Source organism: Notothenia rossii (genome assembly GCF_949606895.1).
Source record: "Notothenia rossii genome assembly, chromosome: 6".
In the NCBI taxonomy this organism is placed as follows: Eukaryota; Metazoa; Chordata; class Actinopteri; order Perciformes; family Nototheniidae; genus Notothenia; species Notothenia rossii.
The window spans coordinates 50,064,408-50,078,444 of record NC_136909.1 but is presented as its reverse complement, the minus strand read 5'-3'; the positions used below and the strand labels follow the sequence as shown (position 1 = coordinate 50,078,444).

The 14,037-nt window shown below is 42.5% G+C and overlaps 1 protein-coding gene across 1 annotated transcript in view; it reads right to left on the bottom strand.

Moving 5' to 3' along the window:
- The window catches only part of col13a1 (collagen, type XIII, alpha 1), a 91,047-nt gene that overhangs the window by 62,538 nt on the left and 14,472 nt on the right, over positions 1-14,037 (bottom strand). The window contains exons 3-4 of the mRNA XM_079690292.1: positions 11,075-11,101; positions 8,234-8,284 (exon numbers count right to left, since the gene is read on the bottom strand). Coding sequence (XP_079546418.1) covers positions 8,234-8,284; positions 11,075-11,101 — 78 coding nt within the window. The remainder of the gene's footprint in view (positions 1-8,233; positions 8,285-11,074; positions 11,102-14,037) is intronic.

Sequence of the window (14,037 nt, the reverse complement as noted above, 5' to 3'; positions counted from 1 at the left end):
CACTTCCGGTTAGCATTTAGCATCTGGCGGAATCATACGATTTCAAACCTTGAACCAAGGCGAAATGACATGTGATGTTGTACACTGAGCACACTGGGATTAGCACTCATTTATTGACGCTGAATAATGTTTATTAGGGAATGTTTAAATAACCACAGACACCAGAATGTTGTAATTTAGCTACAGAAAAAGGCAGGAATTGCATTGGACCCGCCCCCCGACGACGCCGGCCAATAGGAGAAGACCTCAGATGACAACAGGAAGAGCAAGCCAAGATTGACCTCTTCGACCCCCTGACCTGAACTGACCGGTCTGATGTGGAGAGCGCCTCCACTCGCACATTTCATTTTGTACACCACCGCATCTTTTGTGTAATTAAATGCTGTTAACTTTTATAAGCTTCCCTCGACTCTTTTCAGTTTCTCCTGCCTTCAGGGTTCTAGAATTGCTTACAGGGGGTACCCGAGCAGCACCCTGCCAAGGCAGTAAACCTAGGGGAAACACAGATGTAGTTAGTTAGATAGAGCTTTGAATGGGGAGCATTATGTTTAGGATTTGTATCCAAGTTTTTATAATTTGACAAAGAAACAGAAACGTTTTAAATAGGGCTGTCAAACGATTACATTTTTTAATCAGATCAATCACAGCTTAAAAATGAATTAATCATGATTAATCACCATTCGAACTATGTCCAAAATATGCCATTTCTTTATGTATATTGTTGTGGGAATGAAAAGATAAATGAAAGAAGGGGGGTATATCCATTTAACATACAGTATGTATGTATGTTTATTATAACTAGGGCTGTCAGTCGATTAAAATAGTTAATCGTGATTAATCACACATTTTTTATCTGTTCTAAATGTACCTTAGAGGGATATTTTTCAAGTCTTTAATACCCTTATCAACATATGAGTGGACAAATATGCTTTATGCAAATGTTTGTTTATTATCATTTGATCAATGACAAATATTCTCATGAATATTAAACATAACAACCTCTGAATATTACAAATATCCGCCTCAATTCAACCTGGAACCTCTCTCATACAATACAATAATACAATACAAAGTGTGTGTGTGTGTGTGTGTGTGTGTGTGTGTGTGTGTGTGTGTGTGTGTGTGTGTGTGTGTGTGTGTGTGTGTGTGTGTGTGTGTGTGTGTGTGTGTCCATTGTGTTTTCTGGTTATCTGGTTGGATAATGTATTCAAGCTGTGCTTACCCAGATTGTATTTTCTATTTAGACAATCCCCGGTTTACAAAACGCCTGTGTCTGTGTGGATGGTTACCACTTCAAGTGATTTGGTTCTGGCCTGGTTCGGTACAGCATATATCGTAATGAGGACTTTATGTGTAAAATGTACTCTTTCCTTTTGTACCAACTTTCTCTCACCCCTTTTTCAGGGTCCCCCTGGACGGGCAGGCTTTCCGGTAACGCTCTTTTGAACTTGTGTCTCTGTGTGTGTGTGTGACGTGTGTGTGTGTGTGTGTGTGTGTGTGTGTGTGTGTGTGTGTGTGTGTGTGTGTGTGTGTGTGTGTGTGTGTGTGTGTGTGTGTGTGTGTGTGTGTGTGTGTGTGTGTGTGTATGTGTGTGTGTGTGTGTGTGGAGAGACACTGTGATGGATCGTTGGAGCTATGTGTAACTCAAGGCATATGCTCGAACGGGAGCTGCCTGGACGCTGCAATCATTTTGCGCGCACTAAAGTGCTCGGCGCAGTTGTCGGCAAAATGTCGCTCCTCTGTTTTCATTGAAACAGCTCCTTATATCCGTTAGCACAGCTAGCTAGCACCAGATGCTAACAACAACAATACACGTAAGGTGTGCCCGTTCTCTCTCTCTCTCTCGCTTGCTCGCGCCACACATACACACACCCTCCCGGTCCTCCCGATGGCCAGTCAGGGCCTGCCGGTGAGCGTGGAAGTGTGGTCTGCCGCAAGCGGACCGCAGGAGCGGGGCTGTCAGCATCAGCTTGTAGATGGTATTTTAAAGTCACGGGGCGGCCGAGGACAAACAATACACATGCGTTAGCGTTAATTGCGTTAACATAATTAGTGGCGTTAATTTTTTGTTGCGTTAACGCGTTATTAACGCGTTAACTTGACAGCCCTAGTTTTAAAGTCTTGTGAGCAAGCTCCAACAACCCTGTGGTTTAGGTACTATTTTTGTCAAAGTACTTTTCCAAAGATCTAGTATGACATTTTACACTCAACCTTAGTCCGACGATGCATCGCCTGATGAAGCGTGTGATGTGCAACTGAAAGCTCTAAAATATTGAGCAAGAATGCAGATTTATCCTCCTGAAAGAACATTTGAGGGACCTCCTGAGTTGGTTTCTGTTTTTAGAAGAAGACCATTAGACCTTAAGTTAAGTTGTCCAAAACTGGAAACACGGAAAATATTTTCTTTAAAATGTTTTTTCCTCCAATGCATTTAAGAAGTGATTGTGCATTTGCTATGATGCATCAATTGCATTTCACTACAAAAGGACTTTGCAGCCCATAGTCCAGCTGTAGGTTGGAAAGTATATCCCCACTGATCATCTAACCCGCTGACATGACAGAGAGGAGAAGAAGCAAAGGCACTAAGGCCGGCCTCAGCTGTCACTCCCTCTCATTTCCCTTCACTTCTCTCTTGAATTGAGTCCCTTGTTCCAATTAAGGTCAGGTCTGGAGTCTCTCGTGTCAGTCTCACCTGCTGTGGAGACCAGCTTCTAAGTGTTTCTGACTGACTGGCCCTCTAGCTTCAGGACTTGGCTCCGCCTGCACAGAACTTCCTCCACAGCCTGTTATTCATTATAGACGCCTATTAACATCATGGAGGAGTGGGCACACAGCTATGGATTCTAGGAACCATCAATTAGAAGAGCAGATGTGTGTTCCACTTAAGTTGGCTGGACCCTTGGGCCATCTTTTTTTTTCAAGGCATTTTATTCTACTTTTCAGGCCACATTGTTCACCTGAAAAATGTATGTAATGGGCCTCATATAAAGAGAATGTGGGTCATGTCAATATAATATATTAAGGCCTAGTGTCTGGATAACTTACATTGACCCCAGTTGGAGCAGGATCACATGTCTTGCTTTCTTCCCTGATAAAGCAAGCATGACTAATGATCCAAAGTATGTCCAAATCACAGTACCTTGAACAATGCTGCTGCATCCACGCAGTCTGTAATTATATACCATTATTCTATAGTTTGTGGTGCATTCTCATGCTTGGCTCAGCTAACATAAACTTGAGCCAGTACCCCACAAGCCTGGAAACTATGGGCTCAGAACAGTCTCATAATACACACATGCACACAGAAGGATTCACACTTGTATTTCCGGATCCACACTTGTGTTTTTCTATGCACACACAAATGTGTTCCGTTTCATATACATGTAAATAAAATCCAAATACAGAAAAAAGTTTTACATATGTATTTTTGATCCTCACATATTTGTTTTCCGTTTAAAACCTCTGCACCTGCAAACACAAACCGCTTTCTGGGCACGGATCGCTGTGCATTCCTGTGTGGGTTTTTTGAGACTCCCCTGACAGTCAGCCGATTTGTACTTGTAATTTTTTCTATCTATAGCCAAGGCCGGATTAGTACCTCCAGGGGCCCCTGGGCACTGAGCGCTCATGCCCCCCCCCCCTAACCCACGTACCAACAAGTAACACCGCTCCTATCCAATCATACCAACATGACCAATATTTAGAATTTTCAGTCAATCTGGCATGTCAAATCGCACACCTATTTGTCAAAAGCAGGGACGCAGCCACATAGTTCAACCAAAGTAGGTCTAGCCTTTTGCCCTTTTAGTAAAAAATCACAAGACAAAGATACAATGGATAAGATCCCAAGACAGTGTATGGCTCAGGAATACCTAGGTAATATCACTCAAAACCTCAGAGCTCTGGCTGTACAAGTACACGAGGAGTTTTATTAGTTACAAACATTGAGAGTTACACAACTAAAATATGTAGTAAAATGGTGTGGTTCCTATGAGAGCTGTTCATTGGCGCATGAAGATAAAATGGGCCAACTTTTGAGAGAGCGAAACGTCACAGATTAACCGTCATGCCTGAGAAGTACCCGTATGTGCGCTCATAGAGCATGCGCAACTTTAACCACGCCCCCCAAAAGGCTTGTTCACATTAAGCACGTCAATTTGCGTACACGTAACAGCACCGCACGTTCATGACAGCATGGTACTGGATTTGTTATGATGGATTTGATATTAACGAGGCGGCCGCGGCAGTTAGCAGCTAGCGGCTAGCTTGTAATTATGCTAAGTTACACATCAATCGTTATGTACTTTTATATTACGCTGATAACAGGATCTAGTGATATCCAAGCAACAGAGCTTGATTTAGCATGATACTTGTGTGGGTTGTACATGAAACCACTTGGTAATATATAAAAATGTATGTATTTTGAAGCCTGTTAAGATCAATTGTGAGTTAAATCTTATCTAAAAATTAAAGCTGATGATGGATTACTGACTGTGGTGGAGTTAAAATAACAATAGCCTATTTCTCTTTGAAATCTGATGGAGTAAAAGGATAGTAACTGTGACTATTCATGTTAAGTACCCCACAAGTAACAAAAACATATATAATACTTGAAGGAAAGGTGTAAAATGTTTCCATAAATACCAATATCACACACTACAACACAGACTATAACACCCCTTTTTGTTAAATACCAACCATGTGTATATATATATATATATGCCGCTAAAACTGTGTAATATACCAGGCTGCTAAATCCTCCAAACTCTTACAGGATGTGTATTTTGTCAAATGTGTAACTTTTTTGAATTGAATTACAGCAAACAAGTGCAATATATCCATTATTACAGCTCCGTGGGCTCACTGGCAGTAAGGCGATATGGGTCTGTTCTTATTGTGCATCCATGGGTAAAGGTAAAACGCATGTAGTACTGAACACGTAACATGAACGTGCCGGGCAGCGCGGTCCCGTGAGTTAGATGCGCGTTCATAATGCTGAGGAAAATAACTCTCAGAATAATGTTATTAGCACATTTTACAACTTGAGGACCAAATGTTTTTAATAAGGGCTATACAAACGTTCATACTGGGTAGTTTAAAAAAAATTATCCAACGATTTACAGACCACTCTTTCCCAATGTAAGTCAATGGGAAAAAGTGTTTCCGGGCCCAGCAACCTAACGGTTCCTACACACGGCGGCCTGCGTTGTCGCTTGCCGGCGGGGGAGGGGGGCTGAAACTCGACCAACAACCAATCACATGAATCTCCCGCCCCAGACACACAAGCACGCGGTTTGATTGGCTAGAGCTTGTACTGGCATATGATTCGATTGGCTGACGCCTCCATCGAGGCGTCAAAAGTAGAACATTGCTCTACTTTTGCAGCGAGCACCGCGAGAGAAGCTACGCTTTGCTCCCACAATGCAGTTCGGCGAATCGCGACGTCAAGTGAATGGGCAGAAGCGTTGAAGTGGCAACACACGCCGCCGTGTGTAGGGGCCGTAACGGAGGTGTAGTACTGCCGTTTGGCCACAACGAATATTCTCATAAGAGTCCGGCGCACTTCCTGGGGGCTTGAGTGAGACCTACAGTACAGAGACGGTTTAGAAAATATATTAATTTGACCCTATAGAAAAGCTGTGTTATTTATGGCAAAGAGTGAGTGTCATTTAAAACAATGTATGATGAGTGAGGTTGTGCCCCCGAAAAGAAATAAAAATAATAATTTTTCTTTTTTTCATCTTGTCACTGAGGGCCCTCTTTGCTCAAGGGCCCCTGGGCACTTGTCCAGGTTACGGATATGGTTAATCCGGCCTTGTCTATAGCCAATCAGATATCTCCTCAATTCTAAGCCAATCACATGAGCGCTCCCCCAAGAGGGTAGATTTCTTGCGTTCATGACGTAGCACTTCATGTACGCATTTTGCGCTGTCCGGAGCTGACAGGTCCATGGAGCCTGCCTGCAGGCGCTAATCTCAGGACACCTCCACTCTCAGTACAATGCCACTTTCCGAACAGGAAATGCACGCAGATACGAGCCTTTATATTATTAAGGTCAGGGCTGCCAACACTCACGCATTGAGCGTGAGAGTCACACAATTAACCCATATCTCACGCACTCACGCCACACTTGCCTTTCCTCACGCTAAGTTTTCGTCCAAAATAAATGTATATTGGCTAAATATAATAATAAAGTGAAGGAACAGCAAAACGAGCAGTCTACGAAATGAGACGGTCTTCTGGCTTAGTTCAGTAAAGTTGGAACAACGATATTGCGAGATTCTGATTTCACGGATCAATAACTCATGAACAAAACGTTATTCATACACAAATGACGTCTCCTAAGTACCGTGGTAAGGTTGACAACGAACTACAATCCCATTTTGATCAAAAAAAGCCAATACGCGCCGTCCTCCGAGCTGGACGTCATTGGTCTCTATCTGCAGCCGGAGAAGAAACGAGTGCTCAGGGGCCGTCTGCAGCGTTTATTTATAATGTGACATCTTCAATAACTATGACATCATCTTAAATAACTTTACTATTATACAGTATATTTCTACCAAACGGACTATTTGCATTGTTGTTGTTAGCATCTGGTTAGCTAGCTGCACTAACGGATATTAGAAGCTGTTTCTAAAACAATGAGAGTGAGAGCTCTCTCCTGTCAGACTGAGAGATAACTACAGCTCAGTGAGGTAAGGGACTCAGTGTTTAGATAGTTAACTTTAGTCTAGTTATCTCAGTGGGTCTCAAACGTTTTGGTCACCATTTATGAGAGTAAATGAAAAACAATTAGGAAACACTGTATGACAGTAAAACAAGAATAAAGTTTAAAAGGGGAGTGATTTGTAAAATATCCATAAAGAAAAAGAAAATCTGTTTACAGTTATGTTTCATATGGGTGTTGAGAGATGTATCCATAGATCTCTTAATTTTGCTCTCAAAGTGCACCAGATTGATGCATTTAACTTCAATATTTAAAAAAAAAAATCTTCCAGGGGGAGCCCCCCACACTTATAAAATAGCACTTTACCTCTGCTTACACCTATGTGCCATTTTATATGCTGTGAGCTGATTATCGAGCCTTCATTGTAAGAGTCGTGGGTACACTGTATGTGCGTATTCCACTGTAGCGCCCGGTACATTAATTGGAAACCCTAGTTTGTACATGTTCAATACATTTGTAACACTGTACACATGAACGTTTCTTTTTTCGGTTCACCAAAAAAAAAATCTCACTCCAAGCTGAACTCAAATGTTGGCAGCCCTGTTAAGGTACAGCGCCATTTTCCGAACCATTAATGAATGCTTGTGTACACAAAAACGGCAGGCAAAACCGTTTTAAATGTGTGTTTCCTGTATGGCGAATACAGCTACTTTATTTATGTCTGTATGAAGTTGTTGTGAGTGTGGAGGGAACAGCTACAGGTTAGCTGATATTCACTCTTAATACTTTGATCGGTGCTCTCTATAAAGGCCGATCAGGAAAGCTGGATCTGATCGATATGGACATAAACGCGAGTGAAGAATAACCGGATGCGAGAGAGATCAGATCAGCTGGTGAGTATGACGGAGACACGCAGCTCTGCATGATCACCTGAAGCTCCGCCCACTGTTTAGCAAGCTGACCGGACAGCGCAAAATGCGTATATGAAGTGTCATGAACGCAATAAGTCATACCCTCGGAGGCGCGCTCATGTGATTGGCATAGAATTAAGGAGACATCTGATTGGCTATAGATAGAAAAAATTACAAGTACGAATCGGGTGAGCGTCAGGGGAGTCTCAAAAAACCCACACACGAATGCACAGCGATCCGTGCACAGAAAGCGGTTTGCGTTTGCAGGTCCGGGGATTTAAACGGAAAACAAATATGTGAGGATCAAAAATACATATATGTAAAAAAAAATCTGTATTTGGATTTTATTTACATGTATATGAAACGGAACACATTTGTGTGTGCATTGAAAAACACAAGTGTGGATCCGGAAATACAAGTGTGAATCCTTCTTTGTGCATGTGTGTATTATGAGACTGTTCTGAGCCCATAGAAAAGAGCACGTCCCTCCAAACGTCTACTTTAATCAACATAAGCGAGAAGTCTGTTGTTTAAGAACACGATGTGTTAAGCAGAGGTCTACTGAAATGGTAGCAAATAAAAAAGCTTAGCATGCAGGCAGCTCTGATTGAAGATAAGAGCTTTATTATGTGTAGGGAGAGGTGAAGACACTTACAGGAGCTCCTCTCGGTCCAATGATGGAAAGACCTGGCTCCCCTGGTGCTCCCTATAGGCAGATAGAAAGAGAGGAAGAAAAACATATATTATCAGCGGAATCCAACATATCGGTGCAGTCATTTGAAGGTGAATAGCTATAGTAGAGGTGAATCTGTCCTTGAGCTTCTATTCAATGTACCAACATTCAGTCAAAGGTGGTGGACATGCATATTTAAAGCTCTGGTCACACTGAAACGTTTGACAGTTAAATTGATTTGCATGATCGTGGGAGATAGGAAGTGCTACAGGTTTAGTTGCGTCACCATTTAACCCCTAAAGCTTCAAAATGGACCAAAACATTTATCAAATTCAGTCCACTGGGAGTACAAATATGGACATTTTCTGGTTAAACCTGACATTTTTGATCCTGAAAATGTCAGAAACGGACTCCTCAAATATCCCTACTATACATTTCTAACATAGAACTTTGGGGTACTCAAGATTTAGGCGTTCACAACAGGACTCTATGAGCTGGCAAAAAAGCCAAAGGTAATGATGGAAAAAGAGGGATCATATCATCTGAGGCAGTTTTCAGGTACATCTTGGTTTTCTACAGCTTTAGTAGATTAGACAAGTGCAGATCTACAGAAGAGATTGTATAACTTTGGTTGCAAAAGGTCAAGGTAACAAGGCAAAGTTAGAATCACAACTCAAACCATGCCCCTCTCAGAGCAAATACACACGCACAAAACTATGCATATCCTGTGGAATGAAAAGCAGACCAAACTCTGTGGATCTCATTTCATTATAAATTACATTTCCTCTAGCCTATCGAGTGGAGTGTTCACTGCTGTGGTTCTTTTGCAAAACCATCCTTTCTGTCTTTGTATTTTCTGCCAGTCTCTGGCCTCAGACGCCTTTCCACAGAACCCAGGGAGGCAGACAAATGACAGATTGGTTTGCAATGTTCTGGAAATCTTGTTTTTCCTTATTCTCTTTGTCCCTGTTCCACTCTTCCTTTCCTGGGGAAGATGCTTCTTCTAGATGATTTACAGACATGTCTGCTGTGTATAATATATAATATTTCTTCACCCTCTCGGCCCAGCCAATACTCGAGACTAACCACAAATAGGACCTGATCGTTACAAATAGTTCCCTGCCGAGGTAAAAAAAGGAAACCAATAGATGATTTTGGCTGCGGGTCTGTAAAGCTATCCAAAAAGCCACCACTCCATTGTCTGCTTGTCAGGTTGCTATTTCTGTTCTCTCAGGCCGAGACCATAACTCCTTTTTATTTTGCCTCACCAACAATATTTAAGGTGCTTGGCTTATAAGTACATGACAGTCAAGAATGTGCTGAGCGTTTCCCTTTTGGTTGCACACTCAGTGCTGCACATACAAATCAAGTTATTGATTGGAAGAAATCTGATGTTTCTGGCTTTTATACAGTTGATTGGTAGACCTTATGATTACTTTAACAACTCTGCAGAGCCCGTTTGGAAGAGGGTTGACGCATTTAGCACATGTTGAGGTGAAACGCGAGACAACTTATTAAAGGTGCATTGAAAATGGTTTGTTTGTTTTCACACTTGGGGGCAGTCAAACAAAGTGAGGACACACCATCCTGCTAAAGCCTCTTTATTACCAGCAGACACAAACCACCATTACCGTCCTGTTGAGGGGTGTTCATGTCATTGTTTGAAAGAAAAACCTTTATAGGTGCTGCTAAAAAGAAATTGCTCGACATGTTGAAACATTGGCAGAGAGCATGTTTAGCAAGTGCTAAAGATACCCTAAAGACTTTTATTGTACTTAATGTGTCAGTGTTTCTGACACACGTGTGTGAACGTGTCAGGCCCATCTCTAAGGCTTTACACGTGTTTATCGGCTGTCTTTTCCTCCCTTATACTTTGTTGATTGCTGCATGTGTCATGTCCTGACCTGTTGATCAGTGGAGTAGTGTTTAACCATTGGTTAGCATCATGTACGTCCATCTATGCGTGCAGAAGAACAAATCAAAACATATATTTGCTCCTCAGCACTTAAAGTGATTTACTTGTTATCAGATGTGTATCTGACTTCAAATAAGTTCCATATCTTAGTTCATGTTCATTGATAAACTCAAAATGAACCTATAAAAAACATAGCAGACATGAAATACTCTTCATGGATGGAGCTCATTACATTGATGTGAATAAAATGATCATTTAGACTTTTATGTTCCTTTGTTGCTGACATTGACAGATGTTGGCGGTCTCTGTTGACACACTTTTGCAATTCCTGAAGTCAAGCGGGAGATATCGGATCCTACTGTAAAATGTGTCTTACGTGTCATTTCCATCTTGAGGCCACTATCAATCTTTTCTCTTCCAGCTGGCTGCTTATATTTATGTTAACTCAGACAGAGAGCTGAGATTTAATAATGGTGAAACGCACCAGTAACAACATTTATTTATCTCAATATATAACTCTATTCGTTTTAAGTACTCGTTGAGAATCTCCTCACTCTGAAGTCAATAAACCTTTCTCCACTTTCTTTGGGGAGTATTAAATGTAAACTTTCAGACTCTTATGTGACAAATCGTTACTCTTGTATTTCATGGTGTGAAGAGTTCAGGTAATCCAACCAGGGTGGGAAAGCATTAACAGAAAGGGACCTTCATGCTAGTTGAAAAAGCAGAGCTGAGCCCCTGATACAACTCACATGCTACCTGTTCACACAGCTCTGCACGTACACCCACCAGCAAGACACATTTTAGCAATGTCTCAGCAAAAGCAGCCTGTTATTTGGTCTTTGACTGATGCAGAGTAGCTAGATTCTTTACTTCATCCTTCTAATGTCACATGGTCCTAAACTTACCTGTTCCCCTGCTCGTGGCATTAGACCCTTGTTCAGTCACAGCAGACACATCGCATGCAAAAAGGTATGAAAGGAGGAGAGAGACACAGAAGAGAGGAACCACTGTTAGAGACATGAGAGGGACTGGGGCATGCAGCATCATCAGGACTAGTGAGGGGGGGGGGGGGGGTACTAAGTCATGTGGAGCTAAGGCCCCGACCCCACGAGGACGCATACGGCAAAACGCATAGGATTAACGCAATTGCAAAAAAGCTTCCGTCCACACGCAATATTCACCGGATAGTTTCTGTCCACACGAGACAGCTCCGCTTTGCTCAAACCGCTGGAAAAAGCAGCAGTACATATGCCGAGCCTGTACGTAGCGCTGTAACTTCCTCCACAAAAGCAGCGAAGAAGCATGGTTGTCATAGTTACCCTTCTGTTTATTCTCCGCGGTGGGGGTCGAGGGAACCGGGCAAAAATGTTCGCCAGTCAACGTGTATTATTAATTAAAGTTGAAATCTTCCGGACAAAATTACAAAAGTGCCGGTCAAAGGTCTTCTTTGTTATTTATTGAGCTTTAAAACAAATGAATAATGACTCTATATAATAATAAAATACACGGAGCCTCTCTTTTTCCTCCCTCTCTTCTGACAGCGTCAGTGTCTGTCTCATGCAGCAGCTGATCCAGTAATGAAGTGACCAGGCCGACAGTAAAATAAACATATTTATAACTAGTTTATGTAGTTTGAGAGGTAATTAAAATAGCTAAGGGTGATGATCTGACTTGAAGTGTGTGTTTTGCTCCGTTCACCGCTGCATCACAGCGGGAGGAGCTGCAGGTGAGCAGAGCTGCGTGTCTTCGTCCTGTCAGATTAGACTTCACTCGCGTTTATGTCCATATCGAGAGAAAGATAAATAATCGGAATTCAGTGTGCAGTTTACTTTGACCGGGGGTGAGCAGCAGAGGTGGGAGGCGGGGCTATTGCCTCATCATTATCACAAAATGATCGTATAGGTCCTAAATAAGGAGCCGTTGGACCCCCCAGAGCGTTGCGTATGCCGTTCTATCCACCTTGGGACCCGTTATCGTTACCGCAGTTGTTTACTGTCATGTTCGGTCGTCCTAGTGTGGCAGAACGGTCTATATGACACTAAACAGTAACGCAAACGACCGTTATCGTCCTCGTGGGGCCGGGGCCTACAGTAAGTGGAAACTAAAGGCCTCAGTGATCTTCAAACAGAGTAATATCATCAAAATATATATTTCCCTTTATTCATATATTTTCTAAGTACTTGAGACAAGTAGGCTATGTAATTCACACAGGACTGTACACATATAAGCTTTACCATGAGGTTATTTCACCAATTAGACAATTTGATATAGGCTACCATCAGTGGCGGCAGGTGGAAAATATTTTTGGTGGGGCTATGGAAATGGTGACAAAACCATACTAGGGCATTTAAAATCAGGAGACTAAATACGAACATTGTGTGTGTGTGTGTGTGTGTGTGTGTGTGTCATACTTGCCAACCCTCCCGATTTTCGCGGGACACACGCATTTCTCCCGATTTCTGACAAAATCAGATTTACTCACGACTGTTTCCACTCGGACTTTAATACAGGTACACCATTGTTTGGTTTCCATGGTAGCGCGTCTCTTTAGCAGCGCGCGCAACTCAAAGTCTGAGAGGGTGAGGAAGATGAAAACTGAACAAGAATCGACAACTCGACCCTCTGATCAGTCCTTTCCTGTAAAATACAGGTCCAGCCCACACATATGCTCCATGGTGCCACAGGCCTTGCCCTTACAACTACAATAAGCATGCAAATGTTAATCTACAGCTCCGGCGATCCACTAGCACCGGAGTCTACAACTGCAGATACAGCCATCCCCTACTGTAGCGTCACCTTGGATACGAGTCTAAACAGACACACAGGCCAGTGCGCTGAAAGGGCGCCCTTTGAGCATCAGATCTGACGACGCTGATTGGCTGAAATTATGTTTCGGCGGCATAGTTTACAGATAGCAACAGTCAGCTTGTTGGTTGCAGCTGCTCTGGCTGAGGGCTCTTTTCTACCGCCCGGACGAGAGAGGGTAACAGCCCGTCTACACTACAGGCATGAAAAAATCTTGAAGCTGGGCGTGTCTGAAACTTGGCGATTTTTTGCGAGCAACCAATCACATGAATCTCCCGCCCCCGACATACAAAGCAATAGCAATGTTAAAACGAAGTAAACTGGATATAAACTCTCCAAACAGGCGAAAAAACTATCAGTTTCACCCACTGTCTCTGCCACCTCCCTCCATGCCTGGTTCCTCCGGTTTGTATCCCGGTAAATAGTTCCGGTCGTAAAGAACCGGGTGATTTGCTACCGTAATATCTCGTTTGGAATATGAGGAAATGAACTGCGGTCTGGCTCTCCCAGCTTGCAAGCGGTTTGATTGGCTGAGCTTGCACTGGCGGGATTTGCATAAACGGAATTTGATTGGCTGATGCCAAGCATCGAGCCTCAAAAGTTGAACATTGTTCAACTTTTGATGCCGATAGATGCTCGTGATGCTTGCAAAGCCATGCCATGCTCCCCACAATGCAGTTCGGCGAAGATTAAAAATCTTCTACGTCACCCCATTCAAGTGAATGGGCGAAGCGTTGAAAGCATTTTTTGATGCCTGTAGTGTAGACGTACCGTAATGATACACGCTGCGGCCAGGCAGGAAACATGTGACTTATCAGTAACTTTAGACATCGTAAAACAATTTTAAACAAGGTTTTATTGTAGATTATACATTTTACTGATACCAACTATATAATATTTACCTTGTTCTTTAAAAATAAAAAAATATTTTTTGGAAATATATTTTTTTATGAATTTTTAATGACAACCAAACATGTTGGAAGGGGGGGGGGGGCGGCGCCCCTAGCGCCCCTATGGACCGGCCGCCACTGTATACCATGAATATTTGTATTGAGATATGAAA